The 18089-nt window shown below is 54.9% G+C and overlaps 1 protein-coding gene and 1 long non-coding RNA gene across 7 annotated transcripts; one reads left to right on the top strand and one right to left on the bottom strand.

The window, feature by feature from the left end:
• Nucleotides 1-1939: 1939 nt before the first annotated feature.
• On the bottom strand, nucleotides 1940-5468 carry OSM (oncostatin M). The gene is made up of 3 exons (XM_019743019.3): nucleotides 5335-5468; nucleotides 3626-3759; nucleotides 1940-2986 (listed from the first exon to the last, which is right to left on the bottom strand). Exons 1-3 carry the CDS (start codon nucleotides 5366-5368, stop codon nucleotides 2441-2443), a joined length of 714 nt encoding a protein of 237 aa, XP_019598578.1. The 5' UTR covers nucleotides 5369-5468; the 3' UTR covers nucleotides 1940-2440.
• LOC109453381 (uncharacterized) lies at nucleotides 4523-12276 on the top strand. Of its 6 annotated transcripts, none has more exons than XR_012492650.2 (5): nucleotides 4531-4655; nucleotides 5216-5484; nucleotides 6086-6261; nucleotides 6466-7077; nucleotides 12125-12276. It is a non-coding gene; the product is annotated as an uncharacterized LOC109453381 (long non-coding RNA). The 6 variants fall into 6 exon arrangements; XR_012492649.2 differs by lacking the exon at nucleotides 12125-12276 and having other exon boundaries at nucleotides 6466-6536; nucleotides 6927-9196; XR_012492648.1 differs by lacking the exon at nucleotides 12125-12276 and adding an exon at nucleotides 7409-9196.
• The last annotated feature ends 5813 nt before the right edge of the window (nucleotides 12277-18089 follow it).

The following is an 18089-nucleotide window of genomic DNA, read 5'->3' as shown; positions in this document are numbered from 1 at the left end:
CCCAGAGAGCAGTTTCCAGGCTCTCAGCCTCACGTGGAAAGGTGCTGGCTCGGGTAGTAAATGACCATCAGCTATGATTGTTTGGCCATCAGCTGTGGCTAGCTGGCCGTCGTAAGCAGTGAGCCCATTGGCCACTAATATAACTGCTGTGGCTACACTAGCAGCAAATGGGGGCTAGCAAGAAGATGGTGGCTGAGCCTGCAAGAGCGGATTGCAGTGAGCAAGGCAAAGTGCCGGTTGCAGATTGCAGAGAAGTGGACAGCAGGTTGCGGAGAGTGTGGCTCCTGCTTCCTGTATCTCCAACCCAGCTGCCAGTGAGACTATAGTGGTATGACTCCCCTATCTATGGCTCTGTGGGTGTTCCTTTTTGGCCTCACCATATCCTGCGTTCTTATGTGGGGAGCGGGACTAGAGACCCCGCATGTCACCCCGCATGACACTGAGTCTCTCCCTTTCTACTTTGCCAAGCTTGTACTGCAATCTCAGATGATCCTGTTAGTACTTTTGCTTGTGTGTTGTCTGTCTGCCCCCTCAGCTGGGAGCTCTGTGCCATCAGGGACTCATGAAATTGTCGGCCCAGTTACAGAGGCTGAAGAGCAACAGGAAGATACTCCCGTCTTGGCATCTAACTGATCCTAATTTAAAATGTGCTCACCTGCAGTAAATTTGCTCTGAGAACATGTCCAGATGACTCAAATTCTCAGAGCCTCAGTCGCTCACCCGCCAAGTGGATCATATATATTGCAGAGAGTCCCTCATAGGGCTTTCCTCCACCTCTAATGTTATGTCCTGTGCCCGCGTTGGCCCCCAATCCCAGGAAGTGGGCGTGGCCAGGGACTCATCCAGGTCAAGTTCATCTGCTTCCGTTAGCCCTTCCTTTATAGCTGCTGCCTCAGCACATCATCCACTGGCATATAGGTCCCCCTCCTGATGTGGGTCCCTGAGCAACAGAGACAGCCCAGTTTTCTGGGGGCCAGATGGAATCCACACCCCCTTCAGGGAGCAGTTTCAATTCACAGGCTATGTCTGAGGCAGGTTCTATTATTATCTGCTTCATTTCATGCAATGCACATCAGCACACGTACCCAAGCCACACACCCACAGGGGCCACAGCAACCCAGACACTCCAGCCTGCATCCCTCCCCTCGTGCTCCCAAACCCCAGTGTCTCGAGGGAGACCCATTCAGACACAACAAATGCCTTGTCTGTGTTTGAGACGCCCCCACAGTCAGACCGGGGGATGAGACTTCCCTTCCTGGATAGGGCAAGGACCTCAGCCCACTCCTCAGGTGGTAGATACTTGTGGCCTTGCCACCTCAGGACCCCCCCACACACACTTTCAAGAGGCCAGCCTCCCCCAAATCCTCTCCCACAAGGTAACAGTGAGACACAGGGGCTTTAGAAACCAGGCAAATTTTAAATATATGTTGGCACAATATTAACATTAAATACACATCATAAATAAGCCTTATAAATAGAAAACAGACAAAAACTGATAAAAATTGATAAATTAATCATGTCCCTCCAAGGAATTGGCCCAGCCCACTTTAGGAACCCTCCAGGACAGTGGTTTCAGCATGAGAAAATTCCACCACCAGGGGGAGCAGTCAGCAGCCAGAGCCCAAGACCACGGGCCTCCTGGCGCTGGAAGGTCTGCAAAAAACTCAGTCTGCACCCTGGTCCACTTGCATTGCGTGTCCCAATATATGGAAAGAATTTGAAATCTCCCCTGTGTCACGGAGTCCCAGTAACTGGCAGGCAGAGAGGGCTTTACACGGTCCCTAACTCCCTCGATTCACAAAAAGAAAGCTGAAGTCCAGAGAGGTAAAGTGGCCTGCCTGAGGCCACACAGTGAATTAGGGGCCAAGCTGGGAGTTGAGCCCTGTTCTTTGGACACCAACCCACCCCCGCCCCCCTCCCACCCAGACAGTGCTTCTTCTAGGACACTCTGCCCCTGTCACAGCTGCTTAAAATGAGGTCACCCAGACGTCCAGGTGTCTGGCCTGGGACTGGCAATAAGGCATAGGAGGCCAGCTCAGGCCTTGACCACCCCCTCGGAACCATGCCGCCATGGAAAGGAGGAAGTCTGGGGGCAACAGCTCTGCAAGTCATGGGAGGGAAGGGCCGGCAGGCCTCCGGGGAGCAGAGCAGGGGGGGCGGTCAGTCTCACCATGAGTCAGCCTGTGTCATCAGACCCCTGAATCAATGGAAAGTTGGCCCCGCGTGGCCTGACCCAGCCACCCCACTGGGTCTGGGGAACTCAGGGCTGGGGGGAACAATGGCCTGATCCAATCCCCCCAGCCTAGGAGAAGGTAGAGGAGCCAGCCCGGCCCTCACCCCTTAAAGTGCACTTCTGAGAGGTGGGGAAGTCAAGGGAGCAGGCTTAAAAGGCACAGGGGAGGCTGCGTCATCCTAAGCGCCACTGGGGCGCCCCCTAAGGCTACTGGGACAGCTGCCCCCTTGGCATGAGTCTCTTGCCCCTCATGGAGGGTTGCATCCTGTGAGCCCCCTTCCGCAGGGCCCGGTGGGGGCTGTGTCTCCGGCTCCGGCTCCGGCTGGGACTCTCCCTCCACTTGTGGAAGACCCGTCCTACTGAGTGCATGAAGCGGTGGTAGCCACGCAAGAACTGGCAGCCCTGTAACTTGCTTTGAAAGGTGTCTGACGCAGGGGGAGGTGGCGGCGAGTCTTCTGTGCCTGCCTGAGTGGGTTCAGCTGTCTCTGAGGAGCCTGGAAGCAGCTGGGCCAGGCAGTAAATGTTGTTCCTGATCCCATAGATATACCTCTTCACTGTCCCAAAGTCCTGGACTTTAGGAAGGTTCTGCTGTAAAATGGTCAGTCTGTGTAGGACGTGGCCCAGCTTGGCGTTGAGGGTCTGCAGGAAGCCCCTCCTGCTGAGCTCATGCAGGGCATTCTCTCTGGGAAAGACCCCGGGGCGCTCTTGGCAGTGTTCTTTCAGTCCAGGCACGTCCAGGCCTTGGATGTGCATCTGGGGTGGGGGTGAGGGGTGGGAAGGAGAATCAAGCAGTGAGTGCTGGAGCCCCCACCACACACACACACACACACAGCCACGTTTGCTCTGTTCAGCCTTAAAACGCTCGACCTCATCCACCCCTATACAATCCTCCCATTGTACAGATCTGGAAACTGAGGCCCAGGAGGGGAAAGGATCCTCCCCTCACACACCGTCACTGCAGGCTGGGTCAGAGGGATGCAGAGGGACTAGTGGAGGTGACCACACAGGCGGAGAGTGTGGTGTGGGGAGTGTCAGTGGGAAGGTGACCATGAGCTTCAGGAGAGCAGGACTCACTTTTGCTCACTGCGGCATCTCTGGGGCCCAGAACACGGCACATGTTAGGTGCGCAATAAGCATGCTGGACAGAGAAATGACGCAATGGGGTTTGGGTTCACCCTTCAGGCCCACTGAGCTTGGGAAGCTGTATTGTGTCAGGGTTGGGCCTGGGATACTCGATGTGGGCCTGGGATAACACGGGGACTCAGTTTCCCCATCCCAACCCCCATGTTGAGTGGCAGTTAGGCAGGTGTGGGTTAACCCTCTCTGGAGTTTACTCCTGCCCTAACCCCCAAGTTCCCTGAGACTCAGATGCCACCAGGGCCGGGTACTCACATAGGGGTCCAGCAGCCTGCTACTGTCCTTCATGAAGTCCACCTGATGCTGGAGCTGCCTGAGGAGCTCCTGGTCATCACCTGAGCAGCTGCCCGTGACCACTGGTTTCAGGAACAGGAGTCTGAGGACCAGACCTGGGGCACAGAAAGGGGGTGTCACCTGACGTGGGAAGGAAACCACAGTGGGAGGTTTTCAGAGGCGAGGTCAGTAGAGAGGGCCTCGGAGGGGTGCCTCCCGTCATCCCAGGCTTTGTGCTGCGGAGGGTGGGACTGGGCACCGCATATGCCAGGAGCACCTGCTCGGGCCACAGCCATCTGTCCAGGGAGTTATTGCCCAGCACCGGAAACAATGGCTGTGATTCACCAAGTAGGCCTTTGAGGGGAGGTTGGGGGGCCTGGCTGGGGCTCCTATGCCTGCCTATCCTGCCCACCTCATGAGCTGACATGGGGTGGCCCAGGTCGGGCTGCTGTCTGTAAGAACTCTGGGCTAAAGGATAGCTACTGCCACAGAACCCTGGGCTTCCTGTGACAGTCCCTGGCCCTCCATGCATGTGGGCTTGAGAGAGCTGCAGGGTGGGCAGCCTGATGCCCTGAACTGTCTGAGGAACCATCCAAATGTTCTGTCTGGGAAGGAGGTGCGAGAGTACTCAGTCCATGCCCCCATTTTACTGACAGGAAAACCAAGGCACTGAAAAAGACTTGCCCAGGTCATGCAAGGCCAGCCTGTCCCCCGACCTTGAGCCTCCCTCCTCTCACCACTTCTGTCAGGCCCAGGGATGCTGTGAGCCTGTCAGAATGTTCCAGGGGCTGGGCACAGTTACCGCTCTCCTGCCTCCCCCCGCTCCGCCCCCACCCCCCACCAGCAGCCACGTGGTCGGAAGGGGCCTGTGGTGCAATGGCCCGGAAGGCAGTGACACCATGTTCCCTTCCTAAGAACCGTTCGGGCCCTTGGGGAAGACGCTGCCGGGGAGGGCAGAGGGGCTGGGTGCCCAGGAACAGCAACAACAGGGCACCCCTCGCCACCTCCTCAGGTATCTGCTGCCCATGTGAGTGTGCATGTGGGACCAGGGTGTCTGCCTGCTGTGTGTCCAGGTCTGTGTGAGGCTTGAGGAAGCAGTTGTGCCCCATCCACCATGGGGACTCCAGGCTGCATGTGGGGGTTCCCAAGTAGATGAGATTGAGGGCTCTGAATGATGTCACGTGGCTCTGTGTGTGTGTCACCCTGTGGGTGTGGCTATGTGTGCTGTGTGATTGTGTGGGCTCTAGGGCCCCCAGGCCTGGCTAACTGTGTCTATTCATCCCCGACCCTGCGAATTGAGGTGAGAAGGAGACCCCTCCAGACATTACACCATTTTTCTGCTCAGTTTCTGCAGCTTCCTTCTCTGAGCAGCACAACTCCCACCTCCATCCCGCTTCCCCAGCTTCTCCCCTAATCCGTCCCCTTCCCTTACTCCCTGGCTCCCAGAGTTGCCTCTACATCACCTACCCCTGGAAGCCCTCCGGGGATACCCCCTCCTCTACCCAGTGAAGATGCTGTGTTCTCAGTGAGCCCCTTGCTTTGCCTGACACCCTGGCTCTCTTTCCATCTCAGCATCCTTCTGCCCAGTGCCCAACCTTCCCAGCTCCCAGAGGACAGAGGGTACCCGTGCTCCCCACTGGCACCTGTCGGCAGAGCAAGTGGGTGCTAGTGGGGAGGAAGGAAATACTTACTGAGCAGTACCCTCCGAGGAAGCTGTGCCCGCATGCTGGGTGTCCAAGCTCCAGCCCTTGCCCACTGGGGATGACACCTCCAGGCTGGGTGCCCTGCGGGCTGACAGCCACTTTATTGCCTGCCGGAGCGATTGGCCAACACCTCGTGAGGTGGGTGGGGAGGGGGAGGGGGAAGGGCAGGCCTTCTGGGAACATGACCCCAAAAACCAAAGTTTCCACGGGCGGCCAATGGGTGCTGGGTACGGTGGCATGCCTGCTCCTCCTCCTGTTTTCTTCGAATTCGTTCTTCGAGGTCACCCCCACGCCCAAGGATGATGCAAACGACAGCCTCAGCCTTCCTGCAGTGAACAGGGAGCAAGGAGGTCCATGCCATCTGCAGGGCGCTGTGCCCGGAATAGAGAGACGAGTCTGCCAGCCAGGCCCCTTGATGGCCCGCAGGTCACTCTCAGCCCAGGAGCCATCAGCCTCCCAGGCCACTGTGGTTTGGGGCTGAGGGGAGTAAGACATCTTCCTTCTTGAGTGCCCTTCGCGCCCTCCTGCTGGGGCTGTTGGGACATCTGTGAGCGGAAACCACCGGGCTCTGGGCACAGAGCCAGACCCAGGCTGGCAGCCCCGAGATTGTGGTTCTGGCCTCAGGACCTGCATCCCCCAGTGGGGCTCCAGGCTGTCTCCTTCCCCCACCAGGCACCTTCCACACAACCAGCCTTCCCCATCCTAGGCCCATTGCCACAGCCAGTCCCTTTCTCTACAGACAGGGTTCTTGGAGCAAGAAAAACAGATTAGGGTTCAAGCCCACTGCCAAGCTGTGTGACCTGAGGCAAATTGCTTAATCGCTCTGGGTCTTCGAGGCCCTACCTGTGAAATGAAAATGAGAAAAGTGTTGCCTGGCCCACTTCACATGGCTGTTGCCAGTCATGGACATAAAAGGCAAGTTCTTTGAAGGAGAAAGGAAAGATACGAAAGTCTAATTCCAAGTACTAGCTGTCGGGGGTGTGAGATGGGGAGTGGAGGAGATGGGGAAGCTGTGAGCTCAGAGGGGAAGCCGGGGAGGGGAGTCACCGTGGTGACGGTTGGGGACCAGGTTTCACTTTCAAAGATAGTGATCATGGGTTGGCCCTCTGTGTCTCACAGACCTCTGAACATCAGAATGAACAGGCCCTGGAGACCACGCCTCCTTCATCCACCAGCTACTTCACAGTGGGGTAAACTGAGGCCTAAGCGAGGGCAGACCAAGAGGCGGAGGGGCTGGCCCAGGCCTCCAGGCCAGGCCTGGTGGCCCCAGCACACCTACCAACCCTGAGAGAGGGTCATTGGTCTGCACCCTCAGGAGCCTGGCAGGGAGGAGGGTGTCAGAAGGCTGGCGAGCCAGGGTGAGGGGCTGCCAGGGAGACCTGAGCTATTCCAGCTGGGGAGAGAATTGGGCCTGTGAAGCCTGGACTAGGAAAGCCAAGGTGGTCAGGGCCAGATGCCCTCCTGTCTGTCCCCCCCTCCGGGACCCATCATGACCACTAAGGCTGTTCCCTCTCTAGATATTCCCGTCATCAATCATTTATTCATTCAATAAATTTTCATTTGCCCCTACTCTATGCCAGCCACTCCCAGGTGCTGAGGATCAGCCGTGGGCAAAGCCAGACGCACGCCCATGCCCAGGGCGCTGCTCCTCATCCTCTACCCACTTCCCAGCACCCAAGCACGGGGCTCACTACACCACGCCCAATCACCCCACCGTCGCCACCCCCAAAGGTCAGTTCTGGATTCTCCTCCTGAGAATGTCGCTTCCGCTAAATTCCTCATCTCTGTGCCCACCCCCGCAAGGCCGCTTCCTGTGCCCATGCCTTCTGCATTTCACATCCCTGATCTCATCTAGCAACAGCCCTGGGAGGGGGAATGGCTGGGCAAGGAGGCATCCGCTCCCTTTCATAAGGAAACTGAAATTCAGAGAAGCTCAGGGCCTGGTTCCAGGCGGGAGAATCAGGTCCGGCCGGAGAGCTTCTTGCCCCTCTCGGCGACTGCGGACCGACCTCCACACTCGGGGGACAGCCATGTGCTTTGCCTTGTTCTCCCCTGCCCATAGTCCAGGGAGGCCAATTGTCTCCTTGGTTGGAAGAAGCCTCTGAGGCCCAGAGACATGAAGCTGCTTTGCCTGCGGTCACCCTGCGTGGGGTCAGGAAGAGCAGCGGGGCACTCAAACCAGGGCTGTTGAAACGGAAAGACCATGTTCTGAGCACATGGCTCATTGAGGTGCCCGAGCAGGTCCCGGGGACAAGGGCGAAGATACTGGTTTGCTCGAGTGGCCGTGCCAAAATACCAGACTGGGTGGCTTACATAAAAGAAACGTATTTTCTCACAGTCCTGGAGCTAGAAGTCTGAGATCGAGGTGTCAGCAGGGTCGATTTCACCCTGAGGCCCGTCTCCTTGGTTTGCAGACGGAGTCTTCTCATTGTCTCCTCACATGGCCCTCCCTTGGTCTGCGTGTGTCTGTGCCCTAATCTCTTTTTATAAAGATGCCAGTCATATTGGATTAGGGCCCACCTGTATGAGCTCATTTTACCTTAATCACCTCTGTAAAGGCCCCATCTCCAAATACATTCTGGGGTAGTGGACGTTTGTACTTTCACCAGTGTGTGAATTAGAGGAACGCCATTCGGCCCATAACAGCTTACAAGAAGAGGGTGTGGTTGGAGGGCTGCAGGAAATGTGGACACTGGAGAAGACTCCCGAGCTAGGGGGGAGGGGCCAGTGATGGGCAGGAGGACAGGGAATGGCCCCAAGGTGAGGAGGCCTGGCTGCCCATTCGATCAAAGCGTGAAGCGAAGATGCGTCAGCGTTTCTGGTGAGGTCAGCACCCAGTGACGTCCCTCTCGCCAGCAGGAAAAGCTTGCAACACAGCCCAGCCAGCATAAATAGGCTCCCCAACCACAGGGCCCGGGCTGTCCCCTCTTCCTGGGGCCACGTCAGCCAGTTCCGCGTGATTTGGAGGGGAAGAGAGGATCGGCTTGGTTCCTCAGAACTGCTTCTTCCTCACTTTCCTGCCCACCCTCTGGCTACAGGGACTTTAAATGCAAGGACAGAACCTGGGGTGGTCTGGGGGACAGGTCAAAATTGCAGGCCGCTCCTCTGGTCCATGGGGTGGAAAGACAGTGGCCCCTAACCTGCTGGGTGAAAGGAGGAAACCAATCTGCTTGTGAGCCCAGTGTTCTTGGCCCAGTCACATCCCCTTTCTGAGCCTGTTTCCCCTCTGTAGACCACAGTAGTACAACTTAACAATCAAGAGACAAACAACCCAATTCAAAAATGGGCAAAGGATGTGAATAGACATTTCTCCAAAACTGAGAGACAAGTGGCCAATAAGTACATGAAAAGATGCTCAACAGCTTTAGCCAAAAGGGAAATGCAAATCAAAACCACAATGAGATACCACTTCACACCCACTAGGATGGCTGTCATCAAAGACAGACAATAACATGGAGAGAATATGGAGAAATCTGAGCCCTAGTAAACTGTTGGTGGGAAATACAAAGGTGCAGCCACTTTAGAAGATAGTCTGGCAGCTCCTCACATGGTTAAACATAGAAATATCAGTCACCCAACTGTCCCACACCTACATACATACCCAAGAGAACTGAAAATGTATGTTTACACAAAAATTTGCACACAAATGTTCGTAAAAGCGTTTATTCATAATAGCCAAAAAGTGGAAGCAACCCAAATCTCCAACAGAAAATGGATTAAAAAAAAACTCTGGTCTTTAGCACTTCTGGAAGGAACCCAGCCCTTCATATACCTTGATTTTAGCCTAGTAAATGTTATTTTGAATTTCTGGCCTCTAGAAGTACAAGATAAACGTTTTGCCTTAAGTCACACACACAGAAAAAAAAAAAAAAAAAAAAAGGTCTATCCATACAAGAGAATATTATTCAGCCATGAAAAGGAATGAAGTACTGATGCATTCTACAGTAGGGGTGAACTTCAAAAATGTTAAGTGAAAGTAGCCAGTCACAGGGGCGGCCAGATGGCTCAGCTGGTTAGAGCGCGAGGTCTTTGCAGGTTCAATTCTTGCATGGGATGGTGGGCTGTGCCACCTGCCACTAGATTGGAAATGGCGACTGAACTTGGAGCTGAGCTGCGCCCTCCACAACTAGATTGAAGGACAACAACTTGACTTGGAGCTGATGGGCCCTGGAGAAACAAGGTGTTCCCCAACATTCCCCAATTAAAAAAAAAAAAAAAAAGTAGCCAGTCACAAAAGACCACATATTTTATGATTCCCTTTATATGAAATGTCCAGAATAGTAAATCTATAGAGACAGAAAGTGGATTAGTGGTTGCCAGGGTCTGGGGGTCTTGGGATGGGGAGTGATAGCTGATGGGTGCAGGGTTCCTTTTGCAGTGATAAAATGTTTTGGAATTAAGCTGTGGTGATGGTAGTCCATTCTTGTGAATACACTAAAAACCACTGACTGTACACTTTAAAATGATGCATATGATGGGAATTGTACCTTGATTTTTAAAAATGCAGTGGCAAATGCTGCCTTCCAGGATGATTAGCATAATTCAGTGAGATCGTGCCCAAAAGTGCGTGTCCCTTAGCAGGTGCTTAGTAAACTCTTACCCACCAGCCACTGGGGCAGATGAAGTTTGTTTATGTCACAGGGTGGCTTTAGTGATGGTTGGGAAAGACATCATTACATAAGCCCAGGGTGAGCAAGACTCTACCCATCAGGTCAGCAAGGTCACCATGGACTGGGGGATCTTTGGCTGGAGACCTGCTACACAGTTCTTCTGGGACCTGGTGTGTCCCAGGTGTGGAAAGCCACGTCCCACCTCAAATTGGATAACTGATCCACCTTCCAAGAAGACCTGAACTTCTATTCAGAGAAATGCTGCAGGGAGGGAGGGAGGGAGAGAGAGAGAGAGAGGGAGAGAGAGAGAGAGAGAGAGAGAGAGAGAGAGAGAGAGAGAGAGAGAGAGAACTCACTTCTGTGCAGGAACCTATTACTATCTGCCTCACCCTAGACTGGGCCCCTCTGCCAGGAATCCCCAAGTCAAGAAGGCAGGTGGCAGCCAATGAGTCTCCTCTGTGGTAGAATGACCAGAAGACGAGGGGCTGCCCTGCTGTCTGCTCTCTGACTGGCCTGGAATCCCACCTCCTCACCACCATCTGGCCACCCTCCCTGAGCCCTGGGGCCTCTCTGTGAGGTGAGGGGAGAGGTGAGATGACCACAGAGCCTACAGAGGGCCCATAACCCCAGAAGCCCCACGGAGTCCCTTAGCAGCTCTAAGCACTGAGAAGTCACGGTAAATAAAATAACCCCAAGCATTCACCAAGGATCAGGAAGTCCAATGAGTCCTGACTTTTGTCGTGATGGCAACATACAATGCCAATTTTGAAACATCACATTCTTGCCAAAAATGTTTTGGGGTCCAGGCACGTACCCAGTGGTGATAACTGGCACCTTTCTGGAGCCTTCTGTGCGCTGGGCCCAGTTCTGAGCGTTTCACATGGGTGAGCTCCTTGAATCCTTGCAACCACCTTATGAGGCAGAAAGCGTTGTCTCCATCCTACAGATGGGGAAACTGAGGCCTGAGAGGTGGGGTACTTGGTGGAAGGTCACACAGCTGGGAGGGAGCACAGGCTCAACCAACATGAAAACAACAGGCTCTCAAAGTGAGGAGATGGGAGATACACTCCCTTAGGAGGCAGCTGCCAGAGGCAAGGAGGAGGGCCTGGCAGTATTTCTGTAGGTCTGGAAAGATAACATTTTCTTTGAATGCAGAATGCAGAGAAAAAGCTGCTACATCTAGGAGATAACTGCATGAGGCCACATGCAAACAGGACCCCATAGGACCAGAGAGGAAGGCAAGGAGGGAGGAGGAAACAGAGCCACTTGCAAAATAGCTTTGCTGCCATTTTAGCGATCTGGCGGGTCTTGTACAACACAGCCCGCTCCCCTGCTCCCCTGCTCCCCATTGTCCTTCAGGGAAGGCCAGTCATTACCATAGCCACCAGGCCCTATTCATCTACCCACCTCACTCACACCTCTGTAGCCTGCCACCTTCCTGACCCTCCTCAGGTCCTCAGGGGAGCCAAATGCTCAGCACAGGGCCTTTGCACGTGCTGTCCTCACTTCCTGAACACGCCACCTACTCAACTGCCACCTGGACATCAAGGTCCAGTCCAAGCTTCACCTCTTCAGGGAAGGCCTCCCTAACCTTTCTCCCCCTGGGCTTGGCCCTGCCCCTGCTTCCGTGACCCCCCCCAGAGTTCCATGCACCCCTCTTTGTAGCACTCTTCAGTGTTGTAAACTTTTACAACTGTGGGGTTGTCGCCTTAGCCAGACTGTAAATTTCGAGGGTGTCCACTGTGCGGTGACTCCCCATGGCCCCTCTCCAGAACACAGCACCGGCCCCAAATGTAATAGGTGCTCAATAAATCCTTAATGAATAGATGAATGCATGGGTGTATAGATGTGGCCATCTGTAGAAGGTCTTCTGTGGTCTCTAGGGTGCAGGATCCAGACATGTCCCCGTCCCACATCTAGTGCCCCTGCAGCCAGGCCTCTAAAAGCGCAGGTCCACCTCACTGCCAGGCAGGAGCAGGTTCTCTCGGAGTCTTTGGCATGCCCTCTCCTGGTCGCCTCTCCCCAAGGAAATCAGAATCATGTCACTCACAATACACCGAAGCACATGATCCCTTTTTGGGGAAGCCTCAATGTCAAAGATGCTGACTTTTTCCTTTATGATAATTTTTCTAAAGCAAATTCAAAATCTATTCTTTCACTCTGTGCAGATGTCAACACTTTCCTGGAAAACGAACTGAAAAAGAAAAAGGCAAGGCATTCCTCCTGCTTCCTTTAAAGAACTCACTTCACAACAAATTCCACATAAGCGGCACCTAACAGCCTCATAGAGAGGGACCAATCTTCACATGAAGAGACAATTCTACATTTTGAAAACCAGACAAATCATGGTGGCTTTTTAGTGCTTCATTCAGCTTATATTTAAGTACATGCCAGGCACCAGTATTGGTATAGGAGATAAAATGCCTGGCAAGAAAGACAAGGCTTATGGGTGAAATTATTATAAATGCCTTTTTATATCTGAGTTCTGAATGGTGAATAAACACACACACACCAAGATTCAGCCTGGAAGGGGCCTGGAAGACCCATTGGTCAGGCTGCCTATTTCTGGCCACAGGAGAGGATCCCACCCAGCCCGGGCCTTGGTGGTATTCCTGGGTCTAACAATACACCTGCATCCTGAATCCTTCCCAGGACTAATGTCAGACCCAGGAGACGTGCCTCCCTCTTGTGGGTGGGGTTTCTGAGCCAGGATGTCCCTGACCTTACACTGTGGAAAGCCATCTTCCTCAACCCCATAGAGTGGGGGTGGGGTCCTGCCAAGCAGGTGAGAATGTGGCCAGCACGCTCAGGGAGGCTGAGCGATTTCTCTGAGCCCCTGGTCCCTGCTTGAAGCCCAGACCAACCACACAGTGTGTCCCAGCTACACAGGACACGATGGCGGTCTCTTTTCTGCTGGTTGACTGGTTTCCTGGCACTTGCAGGGGGGAGTCCTTAGTCTAGCCACAAGCATGAGGATGGGGGCAGGAGGGGTGGAAGACATGGAGGGAGGAAGTGGGATGGGCGCGGAGCATTCTCTTGGTGCCAGCTGCACCAGCACAGTAAGTGAAGCAAAAGCTCAGAAACTTTGCTCAACAGAGACAGCAACTGGAGACAGATGGGGGAACTGGCCAGCGTCCCCGTGGGGCTGTCTACAAATGACAGCCCTGGTCCCAAGGGGAAGCCCAGGACACAGAGGTGGGACTCACTTGCAGGGATACTGACTAGACCTGGGGCAGGTGCCAGGAAGACCTGCCTTCTTCTCACTCTTGTTCTTGGGGAGACATCAAGGAAACTCTGGGCGTTTATCTTGATCTTAAACAGAAAAGAAACAAATCCTGCAGCTCCAAGGGGAGAAAAGGCCATCAAAGCTTGCTCTGTCCAAGGGCCTGTGGGTGGCCATTCATGGGGTAAGGGGTCCAGGACACCCTGTCCACAGATCAGGTACATAAGGTAGAGAAGAAGACAACATGGCAGTAAACAAAAACGCTGTCCACCCCCACAGTCAAGAAGGCAGATCTTAATACCCAAAAGGTAAGAGTAAGTCAAATGTCCATCAACAGGTAATGGTTTAAAAATGTGGTATGTTCACACAAGGGAATATTACTCGGCCATAAAAAAGAATGAAGTGCTGACGTATGATACCACCCAGATGCACCTTAAAAACATTATGCTGAGTGTAAGAGGCTAGAAGCCAAGTCACATATTATACAAGTCCATTTATGTGAAATGTCATGGACAGGGAAATCCAGAGAGACAGAATGCAGACTGGTTGCCAGGGGCAGAGGGGAGGGGGAATGGGGCATGACAGCAAACGGGTACGGGGTTTCCTTTTGAGGTGATGCACATGTATTGGAACTAGATAGAAGTGAAGGTTGTACAATTTTGTGAATGTGCTAAATGCCACTGAGTTATTCACTTTAAAGTGGTTAATTTCATATTGTGTGAATTACACATCAATTGAAAACCTTTGTTTAAAACAAGGCTGAGCTTAAGAACACAGCAACCTCAGGAAAACCAAGGGGCTAGAAAGCAGACAGTTGGCTGCACAGGGGCAGGAGCGTCAGAGCGCCTCCCACAGCCTCTCCTGTGTTACTGCCTGGTTCGCACCTGTGCAAGGCCTCGTTTGTCCACTTAGAAAAGACTCACCTCAACTGAAAGGCCAGGGCATGCAGCTTCCGGGAGGGGAGGTTTCCGGCTTTGGGAGAGAACAAGTCTAGGGTGAGGCACCGAATGGCAGGGCAGCCAGGAGAGCTGGTGCAGGCTGGAAGGTCTCAAAGCCAGACTTCCTGAGGAGGGAGCTGCCGAAGGCTGAAGACCAGGGAATGACAGGACACGCTAGGGTTGTGCTGGGGAAAATGTGCTTGTGCAGCCAGATGAGGGGGAGACCAAGGCAGGGAGACCAGCAGGAAGTCTGAGGCAGCAACACAGGTGGACAACCATGGGCTGAATCAGGGACCTTGGAAGTGTGGGTGTCACGGTGGAGGGCCCAGGCCAAGGGGCTTGTGCAGTGGGGCAGAAAGCAGGGCCAGGCTTGCTCTGGGAAGCAGACAGAGATGGAGTGGGAGGTGAGGTAGGGGGGAGACCAGGGAGGATGAGGCTGAGGCAGCCGGGGGCGAGGGCAGCACGTGGATGGCGGTGGGGGGACACACACAGAACAGCCCTCCACTCCCCTGGTGACTACAGGGAGCTGGGCCTTCAGAGATCAGGGAGAGGCAGGAGGGCCTGAGGGGATATGGGTCCAGGGAAGGAAAGTGAACAAGCGGGTACATATGGGTACATGTGTGAACAGGAAAACACAAAAGATGCACATGTGTGTACACACGGACATAAAACAGTCCCCTAGCTGCAGTCAAAAACAGACACACAGAAACACGAAGTACATAGGCTCACATGTGCACACACAGGCATAGATGCACCCTCCAGCAACACAGGACACGTGCAGAGAGGGAGCCAAGCACACAGCTGACACTCATACATAACGGGATGCATGTACAGCCACAGACACACAGACCTCCAACCGAGATACAAGTACACACCCGGATACACGGATACAGACATGTAAATGGACACACACACTTTCCGCCGAAAGACTCATTTGTACAGCTGCACATGGCCAGCACTGACTGCAAATATAGCCCTGCAAATACATACCCATGTAGCACACGGACACCCAAGCGGCTCACCCATCCACTTGGAGCCATGGCCAACCCCCTGGGAAGGAAGCTCTGGGCAGCCCCATATGAGGCAGCCTTGGCTCAGCAACCCCAGCACTAGGGTCCGCCTGGGAAAGTGAGACACAAACCGCGGCCATTGCCCAATACATCCATCCGGCCTGGCCCAGGGTCAGGGAGGAGCCAGGGCCAGGCCTCGCGTGCCTGCCCACGCACTCGTTGCCAGCGGCAGCAGACACCAGCCACCAACGCAGACAGCTGGGATTGCAAGGGATCTTGCAAAATCATTCCATCCCTCAGGGTTCAGCTAAAGTGTCCCTTCCCCCAGGGAACCTTCCCAGGCTCCTGTGGGCACGGTGAACCTTCTTTTTGAATTCCAATACTGCCATGCCCAGCTGTGTGACCTTGAGCAAGTCACTTGAGCTCTCTGTGCTTCATTTCCCCGTGTAAACGGGGATAAAGAGCGTGTGTTGAATACATAAATTAACGGGGCACCCCTCCCCCTCTCCCACATAGCGATGGGGGAAGCAGCTTCCCCATGCTCAAGTCAGCTGGCCACAGACTAGGCTCCCCCTCCTGGCTCCTGCCTAGTCCCTTCCCACCCAGTGGGATCCTGGGGCCTGGTGGAACATCGAGAAGGTGTGTCGTTTATTCTTCTCTCTACATAGGACCAAGAAGCCAGCTTTGGAGCAATCAGCCAGCATGGCCCTGCCTGGCACAGGGATGGGGGTGATGACTTTAAACCCTGAATTTCTGCTTTAATGTCTTCAAGGGGGACTTAAGAGGTCACTTCCTCTGTATGGGCATGAGGTTTCCTCATCTCCCGTCCCCACCCACCCGAGTCCGCCACCCAGGTCCACATCCTCCCGGCAGATGGTGGACACCAGGCCGGCGGTCTTAGGGCCGAGAGCACCTTCCCAGGCCCTGAGGAGCCGTGGGCAGGGCCCTCCCAGGCCCAGGCTGCCGGCTTTATGAGAACGAGCTCTCAGGTCTGGAGCCTGGACCCTCACACTCAGGAGGGGCTATGCTGATGTGGACAGGTGAACTGGGGCTCCCAGGGCTGGGACGACAAGGACACAGGCTACACGCCGGGGACTCCCCCAACCCTGCTTCTGAGGGACCCAAGCTGAGCCCAGCTCCAGGCCTGAGCTGACAGGCTGCCTTCATTCGCCCTAGGACCCTCCGGGGGCCTGGGGTGGGTGGGTGAGGTGGTTCCGCAAGTCCCCACCTCAGCCTGGAACAGCTCAAGGCCTGTCTGCTGATGGCATGCAGAGAGCTTCAAGCGCAGGTGAGGCCCAGGGTCACAGCCCTAGAAGGCACCCCTTCTTAGCTGAGTGTCCCCAGGCACCTCCCAAACCCAATTCCCCTGACTCTAGTGGGTCTCAGTCTCCCTGGCGCTGCCAAAGCACGTGTCCCTTTTTGTAACCCACTGAAGGCCGAGAGCTGGCCCAGTGACCCCCATGGATACTCTGGGAGCTAAAACCCCTCCACACAGACACACTCACGTGGCAGACACACAAGGGAACACTGACCTCTAGGCCTGGGTCCCAGTGAGACCAGCCCACTAGGCATTCCTGTGGCCCCCTTCCCCAGACCGGTCCCATGGGCAGCCCCAAGAACTAATCGATGCTGGGTTAGGATCTGGTTTGAGGGACCAGGCGAGGCCTAATGCCCTTGGAAAGCCAAGAGGACAAAAATACCCAAATCAGGTAGAGACTCGGAGACAGACAGATGGACAAACCCTCAGAGCTGGATGTGTGACCAGCTCTCTAGCTGTAAGTCAGACAGTCCCAAGAATTCTGGTTCTAAAGCCCCCGCCTCAGCCCAGGCTATCCCTTGAATCAGGGTCCAGGGCAGGCCCTATAGGAATAACCAGAACCCCCCACACCGCCATGAAAGACAAACTAAAGAAAGGTCCCCTCCCAGGGTCAAGGGGCATAGCGCCTTGAAGGACCTCCTAGGTTTCCATGCACATGGGGAAACTGAGGCCAAGGGGAAGGTTCTGGCCCAGGGTCCCCAACTGCTCACTCACCGGGCCAGGATGCACTCCGTTCCTCTGATCTGCAGCCCCCAGGTCCAGGGGCAGGGCGGGCGCCCTGCCAGAGGCCTGGCCCGCGTTCTGACTTTTCTGAGGAGCCACAGCACGCCGAGTACACCGAAGTCACACCCTTCTGCCCTTCCTGAGCGTGGGCGGGCCTGGGCTGAAGGCACCTGATAACCGACCGGGCGCATCTGTGGGGCCCATCCGGCCACAGTGGAATCCCAGCCTCAGAGTAAGGAGGTGGCCCCTCCGTGATGGGAAACCTGGGCCCAGATGTGCTGACTGAGCCTCTGGCCCAGGCGTGTAGCCACTGAGAGAACGGGTTCCAGGTGGCCTCCAGGCCCTGTCCTATCCTCCTGGCCACGGGAAGCCCAGTGTGTGGACTCCCAGGTACCTACTGTGGCTGGCCCCCTCCCACCACTCCTTAGGAGAGCCCTGGTGCAAGAACTGAGCGATCTCTTGGCCAGCAAGGACTCCTGTGAAGGACAGCCACTCAGGCTTGGTCCAAAAGAAAGCAGGCAAAAGCCTAGAAGGTGCTCCTGGGCCCTCCTTGAGGCAGTTTTGTAACAGGTCAGCCATATCTAAGGTGGCAGGGAAAGCTGGGGGATCCCCAAGCAGGAGGGTCTGGGAGTCTGCTCATGTTCAAAACCTTCTGGACTATACCAGAAGCCGCAACCAGAAGCCGCAAGGAAGGAAGAAAGAGCCCAGACTTCAGAGCCAGGGCTGTGGATGGCTAAGTCACCGCACCTCTCAAAGCTTTGGTTTCTCATCTGGAAAACGGTGATGGCTCACTTATGGTTCTTGCAATGAGAACTGAGTGAGGTGAGGCGAGCCTGGTCTGAGCCAGCTACACGGGGAGACCAGGATCTCAGGCAGAGGGGCCTAGCTTCAGACAACCCCCAAAGACCACAGCCCAGCCTG

The sequence above is a fragment of the Rhinolophus sinicus genome, chromosome 9 (assembly GCF_057876585.1).
Source record: "Rhinolophus sinicus isolate RSI-liver-muscle chromosome 9, RSI-T2T, whole genome shotgun sequence".
NCBI lineage: Eukaryota > Metazoa > Chordata > Mammalia > Chiroptera > Rhinolophidae > Rhinolophus > Rhinolophus sinicus.
Note: the sequence above shows the minus strand (reverse complement) of the source record. Positions and strands in the feature narration are given on the sequence as shown.

Coding starts and splice junctions, on each gene's coding strand:
- OSM (XM_019743019.3), bottom strand. CDS start 5,368: ATGCGGGCACAGCTTCCTCGGAGGGTACTGCTCA. Junction 3,760..5,334: donor TCCTCGGAGGGTACTGCTCA/GTAAGTATTTCC, acceptor TCTGTGCCCCAG/GTCTGGTCCTCAGACTCCTG. Junction 2,987..3,625: donor GCAGGCTGCTGGACCCCTAT/GTGAGTACCCGG, acceptor CCCCCACCCCAG/ATGCACATCCAAGGCCTGGA.